This window comes from Hydractinia symbiolongicarpus, chromosome 9, assembly GCF_029227915.1.
Source record: "Hydractinia symbiolongicarpus strain clone_291-10 chromosome 9, HSymV2.1, whole genome shotgun sequence".
Lineage (NCBI taxonomy): Eukaryota > Metazoa > Cnidaria > Hydrozoa > Anthoathecata > Hydractiniidae > Hydractinia > Hydractinia symbiolongicarpus.
In genome coordinates, this window is record NC_079883.1 from 24,081,884 (window position 1) to 24,108,790 (window position 26,907).

Sequence of the window (26,907 nt, forward strand, 5' to 3'; positions counted from 1 at the left end):
TTCGGTATATGCAGCCTCGTCTTTATGCTTCTGTCTTAACATAAAAAAGCACTGGGGACAAGTTAAGCAATATTCCACTCTATGACATTATAAAGACTGAGTTTCTTATTATTACTTTACCTTTATACTATAATCTTAGCATAATAAAAGACTATTTTTTTTAATTTCTCCATTTCCCCCCCTGGAATCAAGCATTGCAACTGCCCGTGGGTTTTTTTATTTCTTGTGTTTTATTTCTCGTGTTATTATTCGGTATGGTCCTTTATTTTAACCATGGGCATATCCCATAATGCACAGCATTCTAGGAATGCAGCTCTGCCGTATTCTTGGAAAAATGTTGTCTATGTATGTACCGCTTAACCAAATTGTTATGATTTGAAGAAAGGCTTGCCAGTTTGTCATTTATTAACTTCTAATATCGTAACTTGCTTTTGGAATACAATACATGATATTTTATAAAAGGAAGACAAGTTACTTTATTTATATTAACTGTTGTTTACTACTCCAGATTCTGACATTCAGCAATGTGGGTGACGACAAGTTGAACTTATCTAAACCCTAAATCTCACGTAAGAACTTCAGTAGTGTCGATTTTGTGGTAACCACATCTTATGAACGATGAGTGCCACCAACTCCTCATTTGCATCACATGGTTGGGGTGGACGTTTAAAAAAGATGGTAAAATTAAAAACAAGCAACACTGAACCATCATCAGAATCACCGCGAGTTTTTGAAGTAAATTTAATAGATGGAAAAACTATAACTGTAGACTTAGTTGAGCTTAAGAAGAACATAAAAGATGGAGAGCTTCTTGTTAAGGTAAAAATCAAATTATTTGTTAGTTTATTCTAATTTCATTCATTTGTGATTATTCTCGGATCCAGGTTAACATGGTTAAAATTTTCTTATCATTTTCAACAAAAATGCCCAAGGTATTTAATTTCGGCGTCAAAACTTATGGAAACATGCAAATTTTGAACTTTATACACTTAATAGAACTGCTTCCATCAGTAGTCAAACATTTGATGTTTTATAAAGAAATGACCACGCAAATCAATAGCAGTGAAAGTGAAATCAGGTATTTTAGTCCAAAAAAAATTTAGGAATATCAGAAAAGAAAAAGTTGATATTGCATATTATTAAGGAAGGCAGCTAAAAAATGTATATCAGTCAGCTGAATTTTTTCCCAAATAGTCTTAGATGTGGTGGTAGAATATACCCAATCATAAAAATGATGCTGAATCCTTAATAATTATTCCTGTATAGAGCCTGTGTATAGAGCCAGTTGTAATGCAATATTCTGAAAAATAAAAGTGTTAAAAAAATTTTAGTACCACCTGCACCACTTATATAGCATCATTCACCAACTCTAGGAACATATGTGCCATTCCGTAGAAAAAGAAGTTTTAAAAACTAGGTATTGATTATAGGCCAAAACCAAGCTATTTAAACAATGATTCATTAATATACTTTTGTTGATTTATCTTAAGTTTTGTATACTGTTAAAAAAATGAGTATTATCTTGTTGTTGTTATTATTTTGCAGTGTCATATAGAGCCATTAAATTGCAATAGAAACGTCTGGATATTTTATTCTAAGAAATCCTTTATTATAAATAAATGCAATGACCAGAGTGTAGAGTAAAGAAGGTCATTTTGTTTAAAGTGAAAGTACTTTAACATGTTTATATTTAAGAAGCGAAATAGGGAAATTTATCATGTTTCATTTCATTTTCGTTGTATGAACATGTTGATATTTGTTATTGTTTTGCTCACCTCTATTTTAATATGCTTTGTTTTCCTAACCTCTATTTCAATATGCTTCTTTGTTACATTATTGGAAAAATTCGTACAATTATGTAACTTATAAAGTTTGGCCATTTTTGATTGCTGCTTACAGTTAAACCTGATCAACAGTCACGTCTCCATAAACGGTACCTCCTAAAACACGATTTTAAAATACCTTTCTGGTTTAAGAGTTGAACCTGGCTATTGCAACCACATCTTTAATAACCACAGCAACAACAACCACAACCACAAAATTTGGCTCTTTTGTTGTATCACAACATGTATATCAAAAATGTGGTCTGCTGCTGAAGCACAGATTTTTTGAGCTAACTTCAATTTTTTTATAGTAATATTATTACTGTGAACTTTGTATAATATTCTACAAGCCATTATGTAAAATAGTTAAAAGAGATTATAAGTTTTACATTAACCTATATACATTGGCAGCTGAAATAGAAATGTTCTTTCTGTGATATGTCCCTTGTTCTTAAACATCCAATATTTATATATTTAATTAGACAAATTTGACCGTATACGTCTCTAAAAGGTCAAAGTTTTATAATTATTACACATTTTCAAGTTTTAGACATGTCATAACAAACATTAGTTCTGAAATTCAAAAAAATTGACATCAGCAGTAATTTTAATGCTGACATGACATAAAGATTTGATTCCATGTCAGCAGTTTCTAAAATTCCTTGTAAAAATGAAGGAAAACCAACTTTATCACATTAAGAATTTGCAAACATGATTCTGCTTTTAAGCAATGCTATAAGGAACCATTGGAAAGTTAACATTACAAGTAGCATTTCATTGTTAAAAATATAGTGCTCCTTTTTACTAGACTGTAGTACAAAAACAAAAAAAGATGCCATTTATTGGGATGTTGCTGTTGTATTTGTAATTTTCCTGATTCTCACGGAGGATTAAGATTGGGCTCAACTAAACTTGTGACATTTCGCAGCTGAAGTCTGTCCTTATTACCTCCTGTAAAAATTTTTCCAATGTACCTCTGCACCTTGCCCTGGAAACTATTAAGTCTCTACACTTTCTTACCCAATTTTTTTGTAGTGCATCATGTCTTTGAATGTAATAAAAAAAACTGTATCATTTAAATCTATATAATAATACAGTGAGTGTGTCTGTCTGTATCAGGCTAAGTGGATGTGTTCATTTTCCTTTGATGTGGCCGAAAAAAGCGTTTAAACACGCCGAAAAAAGCGTGTCTCAAATGCTAATCAACAAACGGACGTCAATAACACTACTTTACATACTAATTTACATCAATATCTTAATTTGAATTAAAGAAGCCATTACAATGAACATTTGAGGGCAAACAACTTGAAAACAAGCTGTTAATGTCAGTCAGTTTTGAAAGTGGGGGTAATTAGGACAACCTGGGACCAATTTGGGTAAATATCCCATACCTGGGTCCCCGAAGCCATTTCAGAAATATTGGGTTGAAGTTATCCTCCAATATTTCTCTAACCTTCTTGATCAGCATTTCATTATCTATAAGATGAAGGCAACGGGTATGCGGTTTTTATACTTTGGGGTACATTGCTGACGTCAGTTTTCATATCTCCTTAACCACATGATCCAATAATTTTCTTCATCAAAATTTCAATCTCTACACAAAATGGTAACATCAACAAGTTTCTAATTTTTTTTCATGTATGAAATTTCTTCGTATATGGATGGATCATTGCTGATACTATCAAAATTCTAATGGTGTTGTTACCTTGCCTAAGTGGATTTTCCATGGGCTTTTTTGCATAGTTAAATAAATATTGTCAGAGGATACTAACAGGGTAGCTCAGTTAATGCTAACGAAACCAATAAAGAAATGTATTTTCTGTTGGATAAAAAAAAATTTTTTCTGGGTACCTTCCACAAATTTTAAAAAAGTCGAATCAAACCTCCTGGGAGTTTTGCAGCATCAAGTTCTGCAAATTTTGTCAAAATTTGTAAACTAAAACTATGACAGCTGTCAACTTTTGGTATAGTTATTTTATTTCACACTTAATGATTTTTTGGAATGTATATTCCACTTTGGTGCACGATGAAGCAAAAAAACTAGAAATAATTGGATTATTTTTATAAACTAGTCAGTGGCCTGTGGCATATTTTGGGTGACAAACAGCCAGACAGACAGATGTAACAGGTATTATAATATAGATGATTTTCTGAAAAAAGAGTTTTGTTTGCAGACCCAATCAGAATAATTTGCCCCTATCAGTGCTGAACCATACGTAATCTAATCTGTATGGGTGATTTTTGTAAGAAAAGCTAAAATTAATTTGTGTGAGTGGTCAAAATTGGAAAATGTGTACATATTTGTATGGCTTTGGCATTGATTATAATTTTGTGGAGCAAAATTTGCATTACACAAAACATGTTGTTTTGGTATGGCAAATACACATAAAATCAAGTTCCAGGCTTGTACACAACTAGGATCCTCAATCTACATATGCATACAAGTGGGACAAACAAACTGAAATTTAAATGCTACCAAAATCACATTTTTATGGATTATAAGTAACTTTATCAATAAGCAATCCTACAACATAAATTACAAATTCAATGGTGAATTGCACTCTTAAAATTAATTGCACACATGTGGGTGTATATTATTGCATGTGTCTCTCTTTACTGGGCTGGGTTTGTATTTATAAATTGGGAGCATGGGTGGTAGTTTTTAAACTCTTGATCCAGAAAATAGAAAAAGGATTGCTTCCTAGCTATGGTGGTGTGGTGCTGATGTCTTTTCTGTGACATTTCTAAAGAAGTAGAAACACCCAACATATCTGCACTTGCAATAAAAATTCAATAGCGCTACCACTATACAGTCCCCTTACACAAACTCCCCGGAGAGGTAATGGTGATAAACAAATTTAAATATTTCTCAGAAAAAGAAATTGATCTAATGTATTACATGGAACTGTCTACCATACAATACAATATTTCTAAACAATTTTTTTACCTTCAAATTAAAATCTGGTTGTGGCACAGCTTGCTAAAGGAAAATCACCACACAATCTTCTTTTACGTTTTTCAATTCTTCACCATGATAGAACACATTTAAAGCAATTAAATTTCAAAAATTTGGGTGCTTATTTTGGGTGCTTAAATTATGTGTACCAAAAATCAGTATATGATTGTCCAACTTAGTCAGTGAGTCAACCTTATTCAGTCAATTTGAAACACAAAGACTTGAAACTCGTTTTGCAGTTAAAGAGTATTTTGTCACATTTTTCTTGTGGTCATTCCTTTATGTAATTGAAAAATAAATTTAAAACTATATTGGAACTGTTGTAGTGAGATCCCTTCCAGGTTCTAAATAAGTAAAAGTAAATGTTGCTAGAAAGAGAATTTAGATAAAATGGTCTTTTAACCAAAATAAACCCTGCTCTCAACACTGCAAAATTAAAAGTAACTAATTGTTTTTTTTACAATCAGGTTACAAAATCAAATAAAATCCTTGAAGTTTATTTCTTGGTTTAGTTACATATTTGTATTAAAGGAATAAATAGTTTTTGTCACACATTTTTTGTCACTTTCCAAAAATTCTTTCACTCATTCGTTCAGGGGTCTGTTTTAACTTTAGAAATAATGCAAAAGACATTTCTATGTAATATTTTAGTTGATGCAATCGCATTCATAGGTCAAACATTGCTAAACTTTAATTACAATATTTGCAACTTTAACTATATAAATTAAATTAATGGTAAAGGTTGTTCCATGAGATATGTGTTGTAAATAATCGTTTCCTGCAGTGCAGATATAATATTTAATTAAATTATATATATTTTTAGGATGTTGTAAAAGAAATCTGTCGTAAAATGGATATCATGCCGAAATCTGCAGCATTTTTTGGCATTAAATGTGACAATCCGAATGGCAGCTCCATGTGGATTGTTCAGACCAGAACAATGGAAAATTTAAAAGTTGATAAAAAACAGAAGTGCTATTTTAAACTGCAGTTCAAAGTGCTTCCAAGTTTTGAATTACGAAAAAGAGATTTAAATGCGTATTATTATTACGTGAAACAGGTGTGATGTTTTGTTTTGTTTACATTTTTTTATTAGCAAAAACTTCTAGTAAAACTTTATTTTTGTCACTAATCGCTCTTTTAATAAGTAAATTAGTCTAAGAAAATGTTACTGCTTTTAAATACTTTTCAAATGACTATTCGCTTATTAGGGGGTTATATGAAGAAAATCATGAAGGAGGAGGGACATTTAATCAATAAGGGCATTTCATAAAGGGACGGCATATATTTAATGCATAAGGGGGAGAGAAAAGCAACCTATATCAAGATTGAACTTGATTGGATAAACTTCTTAAATTTACTTTTTATGAAATTTCATAATCGGTAATGTGCAATTTGCATAGTATAAAAAAACTTTTTTTTGGTAGTGTCGCAGCGAATTTCGAAGTGGTTGTTACTCAAAGCTTTTAGAAGGGAAAGATAATGAAAAAATTCTTCTACGAATGGTTATCCTTGAAATGATGATGGTAGCTAAAGAAGAAAACATCAATTCACTGAAAGATATGTTAAAAAGCAAGCATAAGTAAGTTATTATAAATGAGAGGTATTTATATTTTTACATATATTAAATAAGGATGCCAGGATCAAGCATTTCTATAACTGATCTAAAAAAGAAAGCTTATGTTAGGAATACGTAAATTAAAGTAAATCCATTTTAATTTAGAAAATAAGATTGACGTAATTCGATGTAACCTAAATGTACTCTTTGCAACAAGCCAATTTTATTAATAAGAAGCATAAATAGCCAATTAACCTATGCTCCAGAGTTATGGCTTGTGTAGCCTTCATTAAAAGTTTCGTTAATCAGATCAAAACTTAATCCTTTATTTCTCAGAAATAACATAGTTATTACGTTTCCAAGGTACTCTTTGAAAAATGTTTTGTTCTCCATTTTACTAACATCACCTTCAAATAGAATTTTCATAATTAGTTGTAATTAATACAAAAATATTTATGCAATTTCATAACAACGGATGGTTCTCTATGACTTTATTTCCATTTATTTATAAAGCTTGCAAAAAATGTTTTTTATCCGCCTGCTGACCAGGGAACACAAGTTTTTTTAGGATCTCCTGAATATGTTTCAACATCTTTCATTAAAGGAGATGATAGCTATTTCTTTGGTGTATACCTTAGATTTGAATCTGAATTCTCCAGCTGTTTAACTATCCTTCTTAATTTGAGTAGCCAGAATTGAATCTTGTTAAACTCATCAAGAAGTTCACTTAAACTAAATAGAACAATCAGAAATAAAAAATCTGAATTACAATGGTCAAGACCTTCTTGCTTTGATTTTTATGTATTGGTGAAGGCCTTGCAGTAAGCACCATTTTCAGTACACTATTACAGAAACATAAACAAAACTAGTTGTATGCCTGTTGAAGAATCCACTGTGTTTTTCAATCCATGTAACACGTTACAAGCATCAACAAACTAACAACACAGAATTTTAGGATTTCACAATATGCATAATTTCTTGATGACAACCTATGAATAATGCATATCAAAAATAAAAATAAAAAACTTTAAAAGTATCCAACAGAAATAAAGTTGTCTGAAAACTACAGTAGATGTATGACATGTAAAAGTTGAATCTACTAAAATTACTTGCCCTGACAATGTATATACAGAAATTTGTTGTTACCCAATTATTATTATTTATTTATTTATTTTATTGTTGTTCTTGTTCATTCATGCAATTTATTTTATGAGCATGCCTTTTCAATGGTGCAAAATGCACAATAATTTTCAAAGAGTTGTTTTAAAAAACAAAAAGAAAATCTTGTTTGTTATCAATGATCGTTTCCAGAAGAGAAGAGTTTTAATCTTTACAAGTGTGCTTAATGGTGAATATTAGCAATAGAAAGGTCAACAGAAACCTGGTCAACAGGCAGTGATAGAATATTTGTGTAATGGTAGTCAGGCAATTGTTAGAGCCACTATTTATTTGGACTCATAAAATGAGTTTTTCTTTTTCTATTGATACTGCTATCAACAAATGTTTTAGGGGGGGGGGAGGTCCTAGTGCATTTAAACCTCCCATTTGAGCTAATCACTCAACCAGGCAACCACCTGATATATCAACCTTATTCCCGTGCTGATCACTAAGCAGAAAGGATAGATTCACACTTTGTTGGAGTTTGAACCCAAGACCTGCCACACTGGAAGCTACCACTCTACCGCAAAACTGCCAGTTTGTATGCCCTTACCCTACCGTTACCCTACGACAACATCGGGACAACAAAAAATTGTTTATAACATAAAAAAAATTTGTTTAATATTGGGGTAAATAAAGCTCCGTTCACCTCAAATCACAAAATTTAGTGGCTTGCAGGTAATCAAGAAAAAAATGATCAAATCCTTCTAAATTTTCCAAAATATCCTAAATAAAAATAAGTATTTAACATTTTGCATGATGTTTATTAAAAGTTACAACCTCCAGAACATCAAATGCATATGGTATAGAAAACCCAAGCATGGTAACAAGGAGCGTAATCCTGATAAGGAGTTAATGAAATTGACTTTACTTTGACTTTACAAAATAATTTGGACTATTTCTTTATTTGCTGTATCTTTGTAATGATTTAACTTTAACAAGAAATGAAATGCATCATTAGACCAAATCTAAAAAAAAACAGACAGTGCAAGAGTAAAAGCTGATGGATGGTTTAAAATTTTTTTGTTATCTTTTGTAGAAAGATGTTTAATATGGATGAAATACTGAGAAAGCACAGTGATAAAGAAATTCCCAGAGACATATCTAAATGCAAACAGAAGGTAGAAAAATCCTTGAGGTGTTTTGAGAAAGTGCAAGAGCCAGACCGCGATTTTACAACTGAAGTTGAGCTACTTCGTCACTTTAGAGAAGAAACATATCTTTTGCAGAAGGTATGTTGGTTGTTGTTTTGTTTCGACTGAATTAATCACAAGAAATTTTAGATCAAAACATTCCCCAAATTATGTGTTGTAAAGAATTGCTGTTTAACACAACTTAAGTTCTCTAAAATGTAGGTTTATATTATTTCAAAGTCTGAAGGAAGGAAGATGATTAACCATTGCTTGAACACTTGTTTTTTCATCTTTAGTATGAACGTGGTGGAAACAAAGCTAACAATGTTGAACTGTGGATATCGCCATCTGGAATTTCTAAAAAAGTGCTAATGTCAAATGTAAAGGTATAATATTTAGTGGTTATTTGCAAAAAAAAAAATTTCCACCTCTTTTAACAAAAAACCAGCTCCTTGGGTAAATTAAATAATGAAATCCAAACGTTTCATGCAATGTGCTAAACAAATGCAATAATGTTTCATTCTTCAGACTTCCCTTTCGGATATTGACTTTTTCTTACACACTGTTTCTTTATTTAGTCAAGTCTCTGGGATTCCCAATACAATATGCTTCATCAGTTTAAAGTTTGTGAAACAGACCCTGACAAGGGCATTAAAACCATGATTTTTAGAGGTGATGAACCACCTGAGGTAAGTTAAGATGTTTATTGTTTAATGTTCTGGCTATTGATTAGTGCTTTTATAATTTCACAAAATAACATTCAAGTGTAAAAAATAGTTGGTAAATAAGTTTTCTTTCTGCATACCTAAAGCTTGGTTTTACCGTTAGGTATGTTTCTAAAGATGCACAACAATCTTTTTTTCAGATCGTATACTGTGCTTCCGAAGAAATTTGTGAATCGATTTCTAGTTTTTTGGATGGATATTATCGACTTCTTGTTGATCAGTACAACTCGATATTACATGGTATATATTAAGTTGTTTATCTTCTTTGCACAGTCTAAAACAAAATAGATGTTTACTAAATATTGTCCCTTACGCTGTTAAAAATAGACTTCTGATGGAACACATATGCATGCTAAATTTGTCAAAGTTAACTTGTATATATTCACATTAATTGTTGTTAATGTTAGCATGATACTCTTTTCTCCAATTTTCCTAAATGTGCAACTTGTTGGTTTTTAGTTCTGTTTACTAGGTTTTAATTGCTGTTGTCTATGTAGCTACAAGAGTGTTGCTTTTTTTGTAGAATTTGAGCCCATTAATGATATATGGCTATTTTGAAAAATAGTTCAGACTGAATTGTCCATATATATATTTGTTCAATGTTAAAAATGTGGAAATTGGTTTTATAGAGGGCAATGCAGTTGATTTTGTACACTGCAGTCATGCTTAAAAAAGCAATATTTAAAAGTTGAAGATTTTGTACAATGAGTATATTAAGGTTTTATTTCTCCAAATTATTTATTTCTTTTAGATTTTTCTGAATACCTTCAATGTAGTCGATATCATGGTCCTATAGAGTAAGTCTACCATTTTGTGTCAATTTGAATATTTGTTGTATGGTACATATACTTTGAAGTTAAAGGTAGACGAAAGCATGTACTTTAAATTTTTTTAGAAGAGAGATTGTTCCCAGAATATTGACAGTAAAAGGAAGGCAACAAGGGAACTTTTTAATTCGTGAACACTCGAAAAAATATGGATCCTATGTTCTTTCTGTGATTTCGGAGGATGACGAATTTTGTCATTTACAAATACTTAAAAGTGAAGTAGATGGGAGAGTTATTTATTTACTTGACGAGTCTCGCAAGTTTGATTCATTGGAACAGCTCATTGAGCACTACAGTAACGAAGAAAACGGGGTGAGTATCCATCCTATCTGATGTGATGCTTAATGCATAGTGATAGCGCCACAACGTACTTTGACTATAATGTTAAAAAAAATGTTTGCATCGTTCAGCTAACTGTCAACCATGATTTGCAGTAGACAAACGAGCTAATTCTAATAGCTATTAATGTCAATTTTAATCAGGCCTCGTGTGTTATTTGCTTTTTTATAAAAATAAGATTGTCATAATGCCATAAGTGAGTAAGCTTGCACCGTTGAATCTCCATTTTATCTTGTTTTTTTTTTCTTTTTACTTTTCAGAAAGAAATAAAGAGTTGCTTACGAAAAATTATTCTACCAAAACATTCAGGTAGGTTGCTTATGTTTTATTTCGTTTTAATTTTAGCTGGTTTAGTATTGTCAACGTGAACTAAAGGCGATTTCTGTTGTTACTTGTCAGGTTTAACCAAATAAACACCCAGAAAATTTGTGTTAAATTCTCTTCTTGACCATGTTAACTCGTTTGACATTTTAAGGAAACACAACAGTTTTAACAAAGGGAAGTTATGACATAAACGTAGAAGGAAGCGATAATTTTTTATTTCAAATCAAGACATCAGGGCACCTCAAATTAAAAAATTTCAAAAGCTTTCCAAATTTTTGACCATATAGCCATAAGAATGTACACTCTGTCGATCTGAACTTTATTGTGCTTATGTGGTATGCAATTATTCCCATAGGAAATGTTCCATTATACAGTGATCCTTCAACATTTCGACCAGCCTTACCTGGACGTAAAGTCATTCATACGCAACCAAACGTGATGGGACCAAGCTTGCTAGATCCTAATCAAATGACAATGGAAAGACACATAAAACAGGTAAGCAGGCAAAGACATGTGTCTTGATATTCTCTTTTTGTGATGCAACGATAGAACTTTGTTTAATATGATTGTAGATCACCATAAATGCCTGCTTAGTAATTATTTATTCTTTTTCCAGGGTACTTTTGGAGAAGTTATGAAGTCCCTCACATATGATGGTCGAGAATTAATTGTGAAACGATTTCCTAATCTTTCATCCGAAGTATGCTTCTTTTCTTGAATTTTATTTTCTAAACACAATTCTGGTCAGTATTTTCACAAATTTCATTTTGGTCTCCTTAGTCAAAGATGAAATTTTGTTATTAAACATTTAGGTCCCATGCCTAATTACAAAATGAAAAATGAAAAATGGCATTCAGATCTCACGCTATTGCTCTGCCACCAAAAATTGAAGAGGCCCAGGATAAACAACCCAGCACCATCAGAAAATTTCTAATTTTGAGAAAAAAATGTTTAAAAAATTTAAAAATTAAACCTTAAGGTGGCAGTAACCCTTTTAAAAAACGGAATTTTTTTTTACATAATTAGTTACGAAAGGTTTTTTTAGACTATATATCCATATTTTTTCTGTTATAACACACTTGTCACGATTGATGCAGCAGGGGATGCTAACAAAGAATCTTTTGAAAAAAACAAAAGGCTATTGTTAAAAAAATAAGAATGAACAAAAAAAATCTGCACACCTTTTTAACAGGGTTAACCCAAGGTTCATTTAAAAACAGAAGCTGATAAAAAATAACGAGATTGTAAAAAGCTGGAGCTCGTAGAAGCCGATTTTTTTCTTGTTTATGATACATTTTTAAATAGAGATTTCTGCTGACTCAGTAATTGTAGTGTTAAGTTAAAATCATTTTATTATGTATTAAGGCCTATATTTATAGGAATTAGTAAAAAAAATGGTGTAAATAAAACACTGAGTAAATAATTCAGTTATTTGGACAGCTAAAAAGGGTTACTGCCGCCGTAAATTTATGTTTGGTATAAATACCATTGCAGTTTTGAAAGATCTCTGATTGTTAGATATCATATGGTAACTCTCAATTCTTATTTCTAGCTAAATTTAGAGTGCAAAAAGACATAAAATCTTATGTGGATCTTATGTGCTTTTTTTGTCGAAAAATGACGCAGTTTTAATCTTTAGACCAATTTAGGCCTAAAACGATATTCATGCAACAAGAAAATCACCGTTTTGATGTCACAATCCTGTTGGCATGAACTACTTGTTAACTGTCACCACGTCTGTCAGAAATGCACCGTTGTGTTTACTGTCTATTATATATAACAATGTCTATTATATATATTATAATATTATACAACAAATTTATATTTTGATGTTATTGACATAACAACAATTTTCGCAATTGTCAGTTAATAGAAAATGATAATTAGAAGGAACGACCGTTTAAACAAGAGTTTTTTTAAAAGGTCTTAATCAAATGATTTCTTTCGTAGATGCTTCACACAGTATCACAGACACTAACATCTTTACAACAACACGAATCTATTGTCCAATTTCTTGGCTTATCCTTGTCAAGCAACGATATGTTTCTTGCATTTGAGTATTTACCAATTGGTACACTGGAATCATACTTAAACGAAAACAGGTATATAGTTTTCAAGTAGCGAATACAGAATTATTATATATGCTGCAAGTAAGGCAGGTTGGAGTTTATAAAAAAATTAATTCATTTTAATTTTCAATTCGATCTTAACCAGTTAACTTAGCTCTGAGCTGCTGTAAAGAACCTTTGTTCACCTATCACCTTTGTTTGTATACCTACAAAACAACGATAAATAGCTATCCTCGCTGACGAGAACTAAAAAATATAGAAATTAAGATTGCATCCACTGAATTAGGCCCCATTTCGGGAAACTATTCCTAGTGGCTGCAGGATCTCCGAGATGGTCTATAGAATCACAAACTATGCTGAATTTGTTTCAGTTTAACCTGCTTCTTTGTTAGCCAAGTTATTTATTTATTTTTCGCAGGAAAGAAATTACGTATGGCACACTGCTGAAATTTCTGATGCAATTAACAGACGCTCTAGCTTTCCTGCATTCAGAGGTAGGCTGTTTGTGTACAGATTTTGTCAAAAATTATATTAAAAGGAGGTATCGCAATTACAATGTTTCCTTTTGTAGAAACTTGTGCATGCAGACGTGCGCTTCAATAATATATACATAAAAGATGAAAACACGATAAAGCTTGGAAATTGTTGTATAACCTGGAAGTTAGCTGGTTTCAAAATGTTGGATGAAAAAATATTCCAAAAAAGGTAACAAAAAAGAGTTGGTTGTATTTTTTTTTTTTTTTTTTTTAATTTCAGTTATTCATAGACTTGTAATTCAATGCATCCTCTTTAGGTTTACTCATCTCGCGCCTGAAATCTTTTTATGCGATAATGCTGAATTCTCTCAAAAAACAGATGTTTGGTCATACGGTTTAACAGTATGGCAATTATTCACCTTAGAGAAACCATTCCGAAATTGCTCTTCACATCAGGTAATGTTACTTTTTCCGTCAGTTCGTTCGTTCGTTATTTTGCTCGTTTCTTTGCTCGTTCGTTCGCTCGTTTCTTCGTTCGTTCGTTTGTTCGCTCGCTCGCTCTTTCGTTTGTTTGCTCGTTCGGTCGTTCGTTCGGCCTGTTCTTTAGTCCATCGGTCAATTATTTGCTTGTTGGTTTGTTGTTGTGTGATATCGATATTTCCCTTATAGTTAATGACATTTTTCAAGAAACAAATGGAACCGCAGTTTTTAGATGAAGCTCCTCTTATACAATTAAACATGAACATTTTGTAAGTTTTTTTTCTACATACTACTCGCGACTTGAAGAATGAAGTTGTCTATCTGAGTTTACCAGTTTGGCGACTGTTTTTCGGTTTATAATTAAAACAGAATTATTCGATTTAAAAATAGAAAAAGCAATAACTGTGTTCGCAGTATTGGATTTAAAAATCGAAATTTTTTATAACCTGTACAAGTGCGTTTTCATAAAGCTTGGTTTCCATCTGGCGTTAATTCGCGTTAATTCGCGTTAAGCAGGTGCGCTAATTGGAGTTAATTTTTTGACGCCTAACGAAAACGTCTATGATTCATTAGCGTGCGGGCTAAATATTAACGTTTTTTTATATTTTAGCGCGAATTGGCGCAAACACACTTTTGTATAAAAAAATTAAGCATATCATGTGTGCAAAAGTCGTTTGTACAAATATTTTTTTCACATTGGTGTACAAAAAAAGTTTATATTTTTGAAAGAATATATTAATTCTTCTAGAGAATGGTTATATTCTCCATATTACCCTCGTTTTACAAGAAATTCACGGTTCTAAAATTTCGATCGTTTTCCTTTTTGTTTTTTTCTTCTTCTTTTAGTTTTCCCCATAAAAGTACACAGTATAATAATGTCCTCCTCGATGTTGTTGGAGGCATTTCATCAACGAAATAAATTAAATCAGCGTTAATTTACTTGGAAACGTCCTCGCGCTAAATATTCAATACTAGTCGCTAGCCCGTGAAAAAATCCACGGGTTCGCCCTTCCTTTTTATACCGCATTGCGTGTGTCTCGCTACTTGCGCAGCTAAGCTACCATTTTGCGTGACGGACAGATGTATACGGGTATTTTAATATGGATGATTGACTTTAAGGTCAGAAATTAGCGCCAAAATATTACCGCGATTTAACGCCAGATGGAAACCAATCCTAATCAGCCATGGATTATACAGTTGTTTGATTTTGAGGTTTTGTCTACTGCGCTGCACATGGCCAAATTGTATTTTGTTTAATTGTGCTAACGATGTGTTGTTGTTTGTGTTTAGGCGGCATTGTAACGAACTTTTGTTTGATTTATTTACACTAAGTTTACACATGAAATCTGAGGTAGGAAGAAATTTATTTTAATGCACCGCTACCATGTAAGATTGACGAAAGTAGCAATCGTTCGTAACTCTTACGGCCCTGTTGCCGTTGAAAGCTCGTAAGATTTTTATAGGTCCTAACTACAACCCTTTCTTTCATTTTTAGAAGCGAGGAACCATGCAAGAAATCTTCCATAAAGTTCAAGAAATTTTAGACAAAGGTCTGTATAGCATGTTTGGACTTTCAAACGAGTAAAGTTGAACGAAAGTGATCTTTTTGTTCAACTCGCTTTCTTTGTTTTTTTTGTGGTAAGACTATCTTCGTTTTTTTTTAGCTCCGAGTAAAGACAAGCAGAAATGTTATTTCTCTTATGATTGGCAAACCCGCAACCAAGAGATAGAAGCAAATTTGCGACTACAGGGCATGGGACAGCGAACAAAGTTTCAACTTTCCGGCGTGAGTTTTAACTTTCTTGGGTAAATTTGAAATGAACACGGTCCCTAAACATCCTGAACTATTATGAAAACCAAAAAAGTGTATAAGATTTAAGAGGTTGGAGTGTCAAAATGTTGCTTTCGAAGTAAAGAGAAATATATGTTTGACGAAAACTCAAACCTAATGATTTCTTTCAAATCTGTATAGCCACAGACTAAAATTTTCGTTGACAGGTTCCTGTTACCTACTTTCTTTCAAAAATAACGCCATAAGGAGACGCCATTAAAAGCTAAGCTGTTACTTTCAAAATCTGAATCTTAAAAATTTTTAGCCAATATAATGATGTTGCTTCTGTTCGGGAAAAAAGGCCGACTATTTGGCTGATTCGCAAAAGTTCGTACTTTGATCCTGAATTAGGCATCTACCTTTCGTCATTGTCTTTTAGGATTCTGGTTATGCCACCGTTGGAACGTACAGTTGTGAATCGCTTCCATTAAAGAACGGCTCCGCGTTTGTTGAAAGTAACAATAACACCTCAGGTGGAGATTCAGTCATGGAAGTAGTTGTAAACGAGAAAGAATCCGTGAAAGCCACGCCAAAGGAGAGCGAAGTAGTGCAAAAATGTTTGTTTCAACAGGGAGACGATGCTGAAACAAAGAAAATGGAAGATGAACCCATAGAAAAACTTGACACAATTAAAAAAGAGAATGGTTCAGAAGAAGAGATGTCGCAAGATAGCTCCTCTCCTCCCGAGAAGCTGGATGAAAGCATGGAAGTTGAACGACTAAATCGCAAAACATCGCAGTCGGCACCGTCGTCTCCCACGCGACCCAAAATGTTTCGATCGATGTCTGTAAACGAGCCTAGTAAGCGAGACGAGCAGGAATTCGAGACTGCCTCTATTTTGGTTGGCTTATCTCAAGCCAAAGGTCCACGTCCCGAGCAACCTGTCAGACCACCTCCTAATTCGAATATGGCACCTGTTTTTTATGTTCCACAGGGCTATTCCTTGCTTGGAACCCCTGTGCGCCCGAATTCAACGCCTCATAATGGCAAGCCAGTTAAACTTGCGCCAAGACCTGCTAGTCAGGAGTATGTGCAAAATTTTCAAATGCAGCAACAAGCAGTCACAAGAAACTCCAATAACATCAATGTTCCTGCAAAAGAGACGCCCCCGCCCTCTCCTCGCCCTGTACCACCAGATTCACCTGACGCTTCTAGACGAGACTATGCTACGGAGCAACCTAGAAGAGAAATTGTAAAAGATGATAAGACAAGAAAATTCTTACAGGAACGTATAAATAGGGAACGAGATCGATCACGCGGAAAAAGAAGCTTATCCTTTACTGAAGAATTCGATGAATATAAAAACAACACTAAAAGAGCCGCTAAGCGAGCCTTGATGGGCCCTAATCCGTTTAACATCGGAATAAAACTACCGGAAGATTTTTTATTAAGAACTAATAATCGTAGTTACCCGGTTGTTCAAACATTACCGAGAGATGTAACCCGTTTTTTTAGTAATGACAAGGACACGATTAAACCCGTCCCTGCTGTCAAACCGAAGGACCTGTACGTGGACAGTAGTGCCTTGAATCCGTACATAGAGAGTAGCGCATTGAATCCGTATAAAACGGAGCGAGACATAAAACAATATCGTGACAACATCTTGAGAAATAAATTTGAAACAATGAGCAGTCCAGTTGAGTCTCACTATGTGAATCCAGATGACATGCAGACTGTATTGGACGGAATCCAAGGAATAAAAGCGCACAGTCCTATATCTGTTGGCTATGAAGAACCGAAGAGTGTTTTTAATAAAACTAACAATTCGATCGCTGTATCGTCCACTATAGGTGTTTTTGAGAAATTTTCTGGAAAAACCTCAATACAAGGATCCATACGATTTCCATATGGACACACTATGCCATCGGATCCAACTCTTAGTCCGTATATAATGCATCCACGAGTGACAGTTGCTACATCTAGTACGAAGCCGGTTGGAACACGCAATGAAATGAAAGTTCAATTCTCCTCTCACGTTGTTTCGCCAATGTACGCGCCTCCACAAATTGCGTTGGCGACTGACTTTCCAACTGGTCGTGTTGTAGGGGGTCCTTATTTTCCTATTAACAGCGCTTTAAACCAGTTTCCGAATCCCAGAGTGATTGCGATTAACTCGGGTCCATATACCAACCCACCGACGCTTCAACGACAAGGAGGTCAGCCGGCTTTTGTTGTTCCTTTACACGGAATCTCGCCATCACCTCGCGCACGATGTTCAAACCCATTCAACCCACCAAACCCTGTTAGCATAACGGATATGAAACCTGACGTTAAAGTAAAATCTGAGCCACAGGAACAGAAACCTTTGGTGTGCTCAGTCTATGAACCTGCGATGACCCGTTTACCAGCAGGTGGTTATGAACCCATTAAAACACCGAACGTTCCTGGTCCTTTTACTGACTCGAGCAACTGCAAGGAGACATCGGATACTTTGTTTCGTTACATTCCTAGTAGAGACTTAAAACTGGAAGAGCCTCTTGGAAAGGTATACATGCTTGAAAGAAGAGTAGTGTAACACAGCTTCGTCAAAATCTTTTTCGATTATTTTAAATGTTTGAGAAGATATTTTTGTTTTTCTGATTTCTCCATGTAACGGTTATTTTATTTTGTTTTGTTAGGGACAATTTGGTGATGTGTTTAAAGGGAAATGGATGTTTAAAGATCGCAACAAGGTAACTCACCAGGTAACATTGCTTTCTTACACGTACTGCACAAGTACTGCACAAACAAAGGGGATAGTGAACATTTAGTTAAAGGGTCTTACAAGTAAAAAATGAGGAAAGCTAGACCGCCTTTACTAACTATATTTTCTATCTTTTTTCTTGTGTTTGTTTTGTGATATCTTTTTAAATATTTTGAGAGCAATTTTTAACAGCCAGCGACGATTGGTGCGTTCAATGTGGATGTTTGTTAAAAGGAGTCTGGAACTATTCAAGGCCTTTTTCAGCAATAGAGCTGTCAATCTGTTCATTTTTTCAATTCTCTTACTAGTTGAAAATACAATTTAGGTCTCCCGTCTCTTGCTCTCGGCCTGTGATATATTTTAAAAAAAAACAAATTTATTCACTTTAAATGGAGCTGTGAAAACTGAATTTACTTTTCTTTTTTGTTGTTGAAAAAACCCGTGACCGTAGAATGTCAAATTTACTATGCCATTTGCATAGACGTAGAAGAGTTTTACTTTGCGTATCTATTATACGTAATCCACCATTTGCGCTTTCCACCACAGATTCCTGTTGCAGTAAAGAGATTAAAGCGAACGGATGAACCGGTAACCCAGGAGGCTTTGTTAGACTTCAAAAGGGAAGCAGAAAAAATGGCTGAATTGAACAACGACAAAAACCAGGCCGTGAAGTATATCATCAAGCTGTACGGAGTGTGTACAGGTAGTGTTTTTATTACTAAATTTGTATAAATAGAAATATCGTCATTCGTTTTTTCACTCTCATGCTCTGGGATACCGAATAAACGTTGAGGGGCAGAGGAGTGGTGAAAATTAATACATGTTTGTTATCGGGGAAAGTTTTTTTATCAGCTAAATGACCAGTCTTTGCAGTGAGGCATTGTTCTTGGGTCTTCTTTTCAAAGTTCTGGCCTTTAATATGCTGTTTCAATTTGATTACAAAAGTAAATTGGCTGGTAAAATAAATAAAATAAAATCTATAGTAAATGGTACCTTATAAGTTAACAGCTTTTAAATTTCGATGCCGCAATGCACCAAAGACGTTTTTGTGCTGGCAAGGTGTTCAATTTCTCAAAAATGTCAGGAATTCTGAATATATTTTTATGAAATGTCAGAAAAAAGTCAGGAACGTCTGCCATTTCTTTGCTATGTCAGGGAAGTTAGGAGAATTTTTAAATGATCAATCAGAACTATTTTCATTTTTCGAAATATTGAAAAGAATTGGATTTCAGATCTAAAGTTAGTGTAGAGGATTTTCTAAATATAAGGTTTTTAGATCTACATAAGGATTTATGGTCATTTATTCGCTTTCAACTTCATTGTACCTAAAACTTGTACAAAGTGTGATGACTACGTGTACTCAGTTTCAATTACCAACTTGGTTTTTTTAGACGACGAACATGTATTCTCTATTGTAACCGAGTTGGCGTTAGCACCGCTAGATATTTTTATCTCGTCACGCAAGGTAGGCCGGGTGTGAAACGAAATATATATTTTTAGATGTTTTTATGCTATTTTCAGTTTGTTTGTTTTTAATGAATTCTATTTTTTAATTTAGAGAGAACTTAGTATTGGAGATATATTTCACTACTGTAAACAAATCGCCTGTGGGATGGAATACTTGGTAAGTCCAAAGCAATTCTACTTTACAGTTTTAGACATCTATTACTACGGGTTAGCTCAGTCATTAGCACATTGCGCTCGAAAGCAAAACATCCCCCCTTTTTAGCGCTATCAAAGGCAGGGGCTGTCGATAGTCAGTTCATATCGATACAGGCTGATTGGCATGGCTGAAAAAAAATTTGTCTTAACTTTAGTGTTGAAACAGATTGCCTTTTCCCTTGTTTTTGAAGGGAAAGCTCAGGGAAACTCTTAAACATTGTTTTTAATATTTATTTTTTTAGTGGTAATCCGTCTCTCTTATGGTACATTTGGTCTCTAAACTTTGAGTTCTCATTCAAGTTTGGGATTATTTCCCAGCTAAATTTTTTTTGTATGAAGTTTCTTTCAAAAGTTCAAGAAATGTTAAACTAGTATGCGTTTTGTCAATTACTCCAACCAACTTATTTAATTATACAGTACACGTATAAAAGAAACAAGTGAAAGGCTTTAGTACTTGTAGTTTCTTATTTGAAAGTTACTTACTGGGTTTCTTAATCTTATATATCTAATCTTGTATCTGTACGTTATTCTATCACACAAGCGTGTGTACAAAGAGTTCATAAAAAAATATTTTTTATGAAGCTTTACTTTGATTAGTTTCTTGGTTTTTTGAAGCCTACAAAGTCCAGCACTGAAAGTTTCTTATTTTTTTCGAAGCTCTAGCCTCTAGTTTCTTAAAAACGGGTTTCTTTTAAACAAACACATGTGCTGTAAATTGTTGAGCATTGTAGAATAAAGGGGAGGAGGAGATCGTTATAGGCAAATAAGAACCCGCTTGTTTTTTAGCATTAAAATTATCGAGCTTGATATGTTTTTTGTCTTGTTTCAGCATTCCAAGAAAGTTTTGCACCGTGATCTGGCCTGTCGGAATATTCTAGCTAGACATAAACATCTTGTTAAAATTTCCGACTTCGGATTAAGTCGACTGCTGCACGACAAAGGTTACTATCGTATCAAATCGGAGAATACAAAACTTCCTTTGCAATGGTGAGTACTTGACATTACTTTCTGCATCGAAGTAATTGGAATTAACTTTTTTTACCGATTTTCCCTTTGAAGTTATTATATCGTATGGTGTGTACTACATCGTATGGTGTGTACTACATTGTATGGTGTGTACTACATTGTATGGTGTGTACTACATCGTATGTTGTGTACTACATCGCATGGTGTGTACTACATTGTATGCTGTGTACTACATTGTATGACTACATATCCACTATTGTTTATAGCATTATTTCCTCGTCTTTCTACAAAGTTACCTTTAAACATTTTAATGAAAATGTCCTCATGAGTATTTTTCTACAATTTTGTATTTCTTGTAAGAGATATTTCCTTGTTGAGCATCCTTTCCACCCTCAACTTTACTTGACGCGTGGTTTTTAAAAACGGGATGATTTGTTTTAACGTCGGTATTTATTATGTGTTTGTTTCAGGTTATCTTTAGAAGCCATCGAGAAGAAACGATTCACCCAGGAATCCGATTACTGGAGTTTCGGAGTGACAATGTGGGAAATGTTTACTTTGTTCGATCCCAAATACACGGCGGACCGAGCCTATCCTTATAAGGAGATAGAGCCAAAAGACGTGAGTGGTATTTCTAGTAAATGTTGTGTTAAACACTTTTTCCCAAAAAAATGTTATACAAAATTGTATGGCTGAAAGGTGATTCCCTGAAAATTGATGAACGCAAGTATCTGAAAGAAAAAATACTGTGTAGGCGATGAAACAACACTACAGTTTCATTGCGCGAAATTTCGCTTATATTTGGGCGCTCATAAAAACTCTTACACGCGAAATCAAATTGAATCACGGTAACTTGTGTTATATTATTAATTAAATATTTTACAATATCATCTCATTTTAGTTATATAACCATTTACGCGATGGAAACCGTTTGCAGAAACCAGAACAATGCCCAGACAAGCTGTGGGAGCATATCGCAAAATGTTGGAACGTGAAAACGAACACGAGGCCGTCATTTTATATTTTTAAACAAGTTTTAAAGAAACTGCTACATGAAATGAAGTATACAACGTGATAGCACATCAGTGAACTTGCGTGCTCTGGAACTGGAATTTATTAGGAGTGTGCGACTAATTATATGAAATATACATGAAGTGTTTGCCGTATTTTTTAAAGTCGGAAAAAAAATACCTTACTTTTATTATAACAATGTGTCGTTTAGCGCGTTTTCCGATATAAATGAGTTCGTAAAATTTTCAAACTTTAGTTCTTAGGTTTTTTTATCGTATATTCTTTTATATATTTATGCTTATTATTAAAATTTATGAAAATGTACAAGATTATTTGAAGGACAATAATAATTTCTCCAGACCCTATTTTCTCGCGACACCTTTTGTCTATCGGATTCGCAAAAATAGACGGACAAAAACATATTAGAGAATTCTGGGTGTACGTAATAAATGAGATTTTTGCCAAAGAATTGTTATTAAATAAGACGTAGGTACCACCAAGGTTCAACAGCGACCTCCGAGCTCTTTATCTCTTTTTCATAACGAAAAGGAGAAAAAACCCTGGGATCGAGGTTGACCATGTTGGTTTATTGTGCTAAGTCTACTGTACTTCGACAGAAACTCGTTTCCCGCTTGACACATAATTCTTCAGTTAACCAAAGTTCAACCTCGACCTCCGACTCTTTGTCTCTCAAAAAAAGCCCTGGGATGGATATTGACCATGGTTGAGTTCATTGTGATACGCCTACTATAATTCGACAGAAACTCGTTCCCGCTTGACACAAATCTAATTCTTCAGTTAACTGTTTGTAAGAATTTAAAATTACTAGGGGTTAATCAATCAACCCTGACGTTTTGAAGGTGACGAAAATTAGGGGTTGCGCGATATCCTTTTGGACAGACAAAATACAGTTATTTTACGTACATAATACGTCTGGTTAAGGAAGATTTGCGTGGTGACTGGTATTCACAAGTTCTTGAAACTTTTTTCCTGAGCGTTTATTTTCGCAAAAGTTTTATGAAAATACTTCGCGGGTACGTATCTGTGTGATTGGCCAAATCCACGAAATGGATTAATGCCCGCAAAATAATTTAACATCAGACCAGGGTCGTTTATTTAGAAACAGAACGGTCCCTTGCTACAACGTTTTAGATCACAACTCACACCAGGAGTTTTTGAGGACTTACATACCCATGATGGAATACACAAAATTTAAGCATAGACTAACAAACGTATGTAATAAGCTGTTTTATATTTTACTAAGTATGTACAAGTAGATTTCAACCAAAATAGGATCAATATGATCGTGTTTTTATAATATCAACCGTTTAAAAATATTACCAACCGTAGGTTATATGCACAATTTTTTTTATAAAATATTACTACGCAATAAATTTAAAGAATTACTTAAAAAGAACGAAACATTATTTTGTTCGTTCCAACAAAGAAAGATAGTTACATATTTTACAGTTATAACAACCATTATTGTTAATAAGGTGTAAAGCTATCTCCACTCGTCAGGTTATTTTGCCTGGAATGTCAGAAAATACTGCAATTTTAAAAGTAAAAATCAATTCCCATTTTAATCAGTGGATTTTATTCAAAATTATTGTTCATTTAGTGGAGATGAGCCTTAATGAATAGTATCTTTTTTAATATCGCAATATGATCATTTTTTTTAAATATGTAATAGGCAGCTACAAATGCCACTAACTATAGATAATTACATGCGTTTATTTATTGATGACGTCATGATGACCTTGCACATTTTTAATGTCTTACTCATTTAAAAATTACTTGCACATAAACAGTTCATGCATATAGTGGCATCTTCGCAGCCTGATTAAAATATATAAGTTTTTAAAAAATTAATGCCTCTACATAAATTGTACAATAATGAACTCTTGTTCAACAGAAAATATAAACCATATATATAATAAATAATTACCAAAATATTAAATTCTAATCAATTAGTGCATGTAACTAAAATCAACGTTATCCAACAAAAAGCATGTTTAAAGCAAGACAAAAACCATCTCAATGTATTTCTTGTTGTTTTACTTGTAAACCATAGTTTTTGTGACCCGTTTGAGTGACTAAAAACAGTTCAAGCTTGCTTCCACTCAAGTGGACACTTTTACAATAACAAGATACTTAACACAAGTTAATATAAATGTTTTTCAAAGAATTTCCACCTTGTGGAGATGTATATAATATATATGTAAATATAAACTATCTAAAACTTTAAACACAAGATGTACTTAAATACAATATAAATTTTAATGGTATTATAAAATACAACGTACTAAGAAATATATATTCACATATTATTGGAACACTAAACAAGCAAGCTAAATTTGCTAAAAAACAAAATTTGATACATTCATATACGTATGTATATAGTCTACCCATATTTGGTTTGTCGATTTTGGAAGATATATTTACAAGTAGATATCAGTGTAAATAAACTAAGATTTTTTTAATAACTTTCTTTAAAAAAAAAACGTTAAGCATGGTTCATGACTTCTGACAGAGCACTGCTCCAACAGAAATTAACACGCTTAACATCTTTGTTTGGAAAAAAACACAAATTCACGTCATTGAATTAAAAAAAACTACATTCCAACCAGAACCTGCATTATTTGATCTAATTCTTCAAAAAATGAGTCTGGTTTTCGAGCTTCGTACTCCATAGCACAACTTGATGGGAATACACGCCAGTCATTGGAAATTTGCATTTGTAGGGAGGATAAGTTGTTATCGTAATCATAAAGTGTTATGTCTACATCTGGGAAATTTGCATCAAAATCCATTGATTCAAAAGCAGGTGATGTTACTGTAGTAAGAGATGGTAAAGTCATACCATCCCATAAAAAACCATTTAATATACTTGTGTCTGTAACTGGTGCTGCGGAGTTGTTGGTAGACTTTCTATGATCGCCAATAGCACCATACTTACTTTGATGCTCCTTTTCTAATGACCGTTCCACCATTTGAATATCATCTTTAGCACTACCATTATTGAAACATTCGGCAAAGCTATTAGGACTTGTAAAACTTATTGACTCTTCATGATCGTACGATGGATAATCATTGTCAAAATTTAACATTTCTTCATCCATTTCATTTTCAATGTATCTTACAGTGTTTGTGATGGCAACAGATCGGAGTAATGATGGTTCTTTTCTTCCCTGGTCTTTTTGCAGTTTACATATTGACATGTTTAATATCATTTGTCTAAGAGTTATTCTCTCGTTTTCATCTGTATCAGAAAGGCGTCTCTTAGATCCACTAGTTAATTCAATCATATTTGAAGCTCTTCTAAACAGAATATATTTTTAGTAAGAAAACTGAAAACCATGTGCATTTATATTGGACCATGCTTTTAAGAATTTTTTCCAGGGAAAGTACACAGACACAACACAATGCTTAGTGAAGCACAAAACCATTGATATACCACGTTATTTAATTATGACAAACAAAATGGTATTAGTACCTCACATTTTTTGCAATATAATCAATATTTTTGTATTAAATTTGACCCATAACCTAACCAGCTAAATGTCAAGTTAACTTAACTAACATATTTTTGTGTGGAAAGAAATAGGATAATACACAATTCTTTCTCATAAAGTAAAAAATAGAGTAACTTACCAATTATTCTACTTGTAAATTTTAAGTTTTTGTAGGTTGGTGTAAAAATATGAGTGAAAGTTAGGTATAATTTCAATGTGTAGATGTACAATAAAGTTCTGTTTCTCGTCAACGAAAGACGAAAATGGACACACCAAAGTTAGTTATTTTCTATCTCGGATATTGTTACTAACATGCTTGAATAAAAGTAACGAAATTTACAATAATCTTTCAAGGTAGGTGTGAGCACGACTCTAAAAACAGTCTTTTGAAAAATAATTTCTGGTTCAATGATTTTATTGCGAAATGCATTATGGTTGAACATAAACCTCGGCACCAGTACCTCAATAGTTACGCCACAAACCTTGTTTTTAGGAACTTCGTTCGGGGATCTCTCTTCTTGTATCCTCGCACGCACAAGACCTACCACGAACTACCACTACATCTTATTGTAATGGTGTTTCCTTCGATATTTTTTCACGCACTTATTAACAAATTTTTGTGAATTTTTATGTGATGGGGGATAATAAAAAGTTTCATGCATGACTATAGAAAAACTCTCCCTTCTAGCCTTTTTTAATAAAGGGACTGTCCTGGGGACAACACGTCGGGTCATAGCTACCGCCTCGGTCCATTACAATAAGAAAGATCATATACATTATCGGACAAAACAAAGTCGGACAAAAGTCACTAAATTTTAAAAGGTGACTTAAATAAGTCCGGCTAATAATTTTATCCGATCAATAATTTTTGCCCTATTGATTGCAGTATTTTGGTGATAGGTCTCAATAATGGATGATTTGCGGCGGGTTGCATGCTGCAGGACATTTTACAAGTCGCTATACTATAAATGCAAAAACTCTCCTCCTCCCTATGATAATAATGATCTGTTCTGCAAAATGGTGACAAATAAGATCTTGCATTGGGGGACTATTATGACATGGTAATTAAATAATCATGGTTGTTTTCCCTTGAATATTGTTAGTTTGTATACCGCATAGTCCCTTGTACTTGAATTTAAATAAGTTAAAAAAATTCAAAAAGAAAAATAGAAAGAATTAATCAAAATAGAATAAAAAATGACCATATTTTTTAGAAGTGACTAAAATTATGTCTGACAATTTTGTCCGGCTTTGTTTTTCTCGATAAGGTAATTTTTTGTGCGAACAAAAACGGCTATTTAGCAGATTGCAATCAAATTACCGTATAACTTTTGTTCCGTCACGTTCTTAGTGAAAATCTGCAAATGCGAT

General features: G+C 33.3%; 2 protein-coding genes across 3 annotated transcripts; one reads left to right on the plus strand and one right to left on the minus strand.

The window, feature by feature from the left end:
• The first annotated feature begins 3 nt into the window (after positions 1 to 3).
• Positions 4 to 23,473, plus strand: LOC130657921 (uncharacterized). 2 transcript variants are annotated; one of them, XM_057460909.1, is made up of 28 exons: positions 4 to 819; positions 5,603 to 5,839; positions 6,207 to 6,361; positions 8,535 to 8,727; positions 8,925 to 9,014; positions 9,207 to 9,317; positions 9,494 to 9,593; positions 10,105 to 10,150; positions 10,249 to 10,492; positions 10,780 to 10,828; positions 11,199 to 11,338; positions 11,460 to 11,543; positions 12,794 to 12,945; positions 13,331 to 13,406; positions 13,484 to 13,617; positions 13,706 to 13,844; positions 14,058 to 14,137; positions 15,159 to 15,219; positions 15,364 to 15,418; positions 15,533 to 15,654; positions 16,079 to 18,184; positions 18,318 to 18,371; positions 18,929 to 19,085; positions 19,774 to 19,847; positions 19,941 to 20,006; positions 20,874 to 21,031; positions 21,481 to 21,631; positions 21,912 to 23,473. In XM_057460909.1, exons 1-28 carry the CDS (start codon positions 619 to 621, stop codon positions 22,083 to 22,085), a joined length of 5,409 nt encoding a protein of 1,802 aa, XP_057316892.1. In that variant the 5' UTR covers positions 4 to 618; the 3' UTR covers positions 22,086 to 23,473. The 2 variants fall into 2 exon arrangements, with proteins under 2 accessions (XP_057316892.1, XP_057316891.1); XM_057460908.1 differs by having other exon boundaries at positions 6 to 819; positions 18,318 to 18,383.
• Positions 23,257 to 25,836, minus strand: LOC130657933 (uncharacterized). The gene is made up of 2 exons (XM_057460931.1): positions 25,676 to 25,836; positions 23,257 to 25,342 (listed from the first exon to the last, which is right to left on the minus strand). Exon 2 carries the CDS (start codon positions 25,327 to 25,329, stop codon positions 24,637 to 24,639), a length of 693 nt encoding a protein of 230 aa, XP_057316914.1. The 5' UTR covers positions 25,330 to 25,342; positions 25,676 to 25,836; the 3' UTR covers positions 23,257 to 24,636.
• Positions 25,837 to 26,907: the final 1,071 nt, after the last annotated feature.

What these genes read in the sequence shown, in the direction of transcription:
- LOC130657933 (XM_057460931.1), bottom strand. Translation starts at nt 25,329, where the DNA reads ATGATTGAATTAACTAGTGGATCTAAGAGACGCCTTTCTGATACAGAT.
- LOC130657921 (XM_057460908.1), top strand. Translation starts at nt 619, where the DNA reads ATGAGTGCCACCAACTCCTCATTTGCATCACATGGTTGGGGTGGACGT. An exon ending in CCTGTGGGATGGAATACTTG is followed by an intron (nt 20,007 to 20,873) that starts GTAAGTCCAAAG and finishes GTCTTGTTTCAG; the next exon opens with CATTCCAAGAAAGTTTTGCA. An exon ending in ACAAAACTTCCTTTGCAATG is followed by an intron (nt 21,032 to 21,480) that starts GTGAGTACTTGA and finishes TGTTTGTTTCAG; the next exon opens with GTTATCTTTAGAAGCCATCG.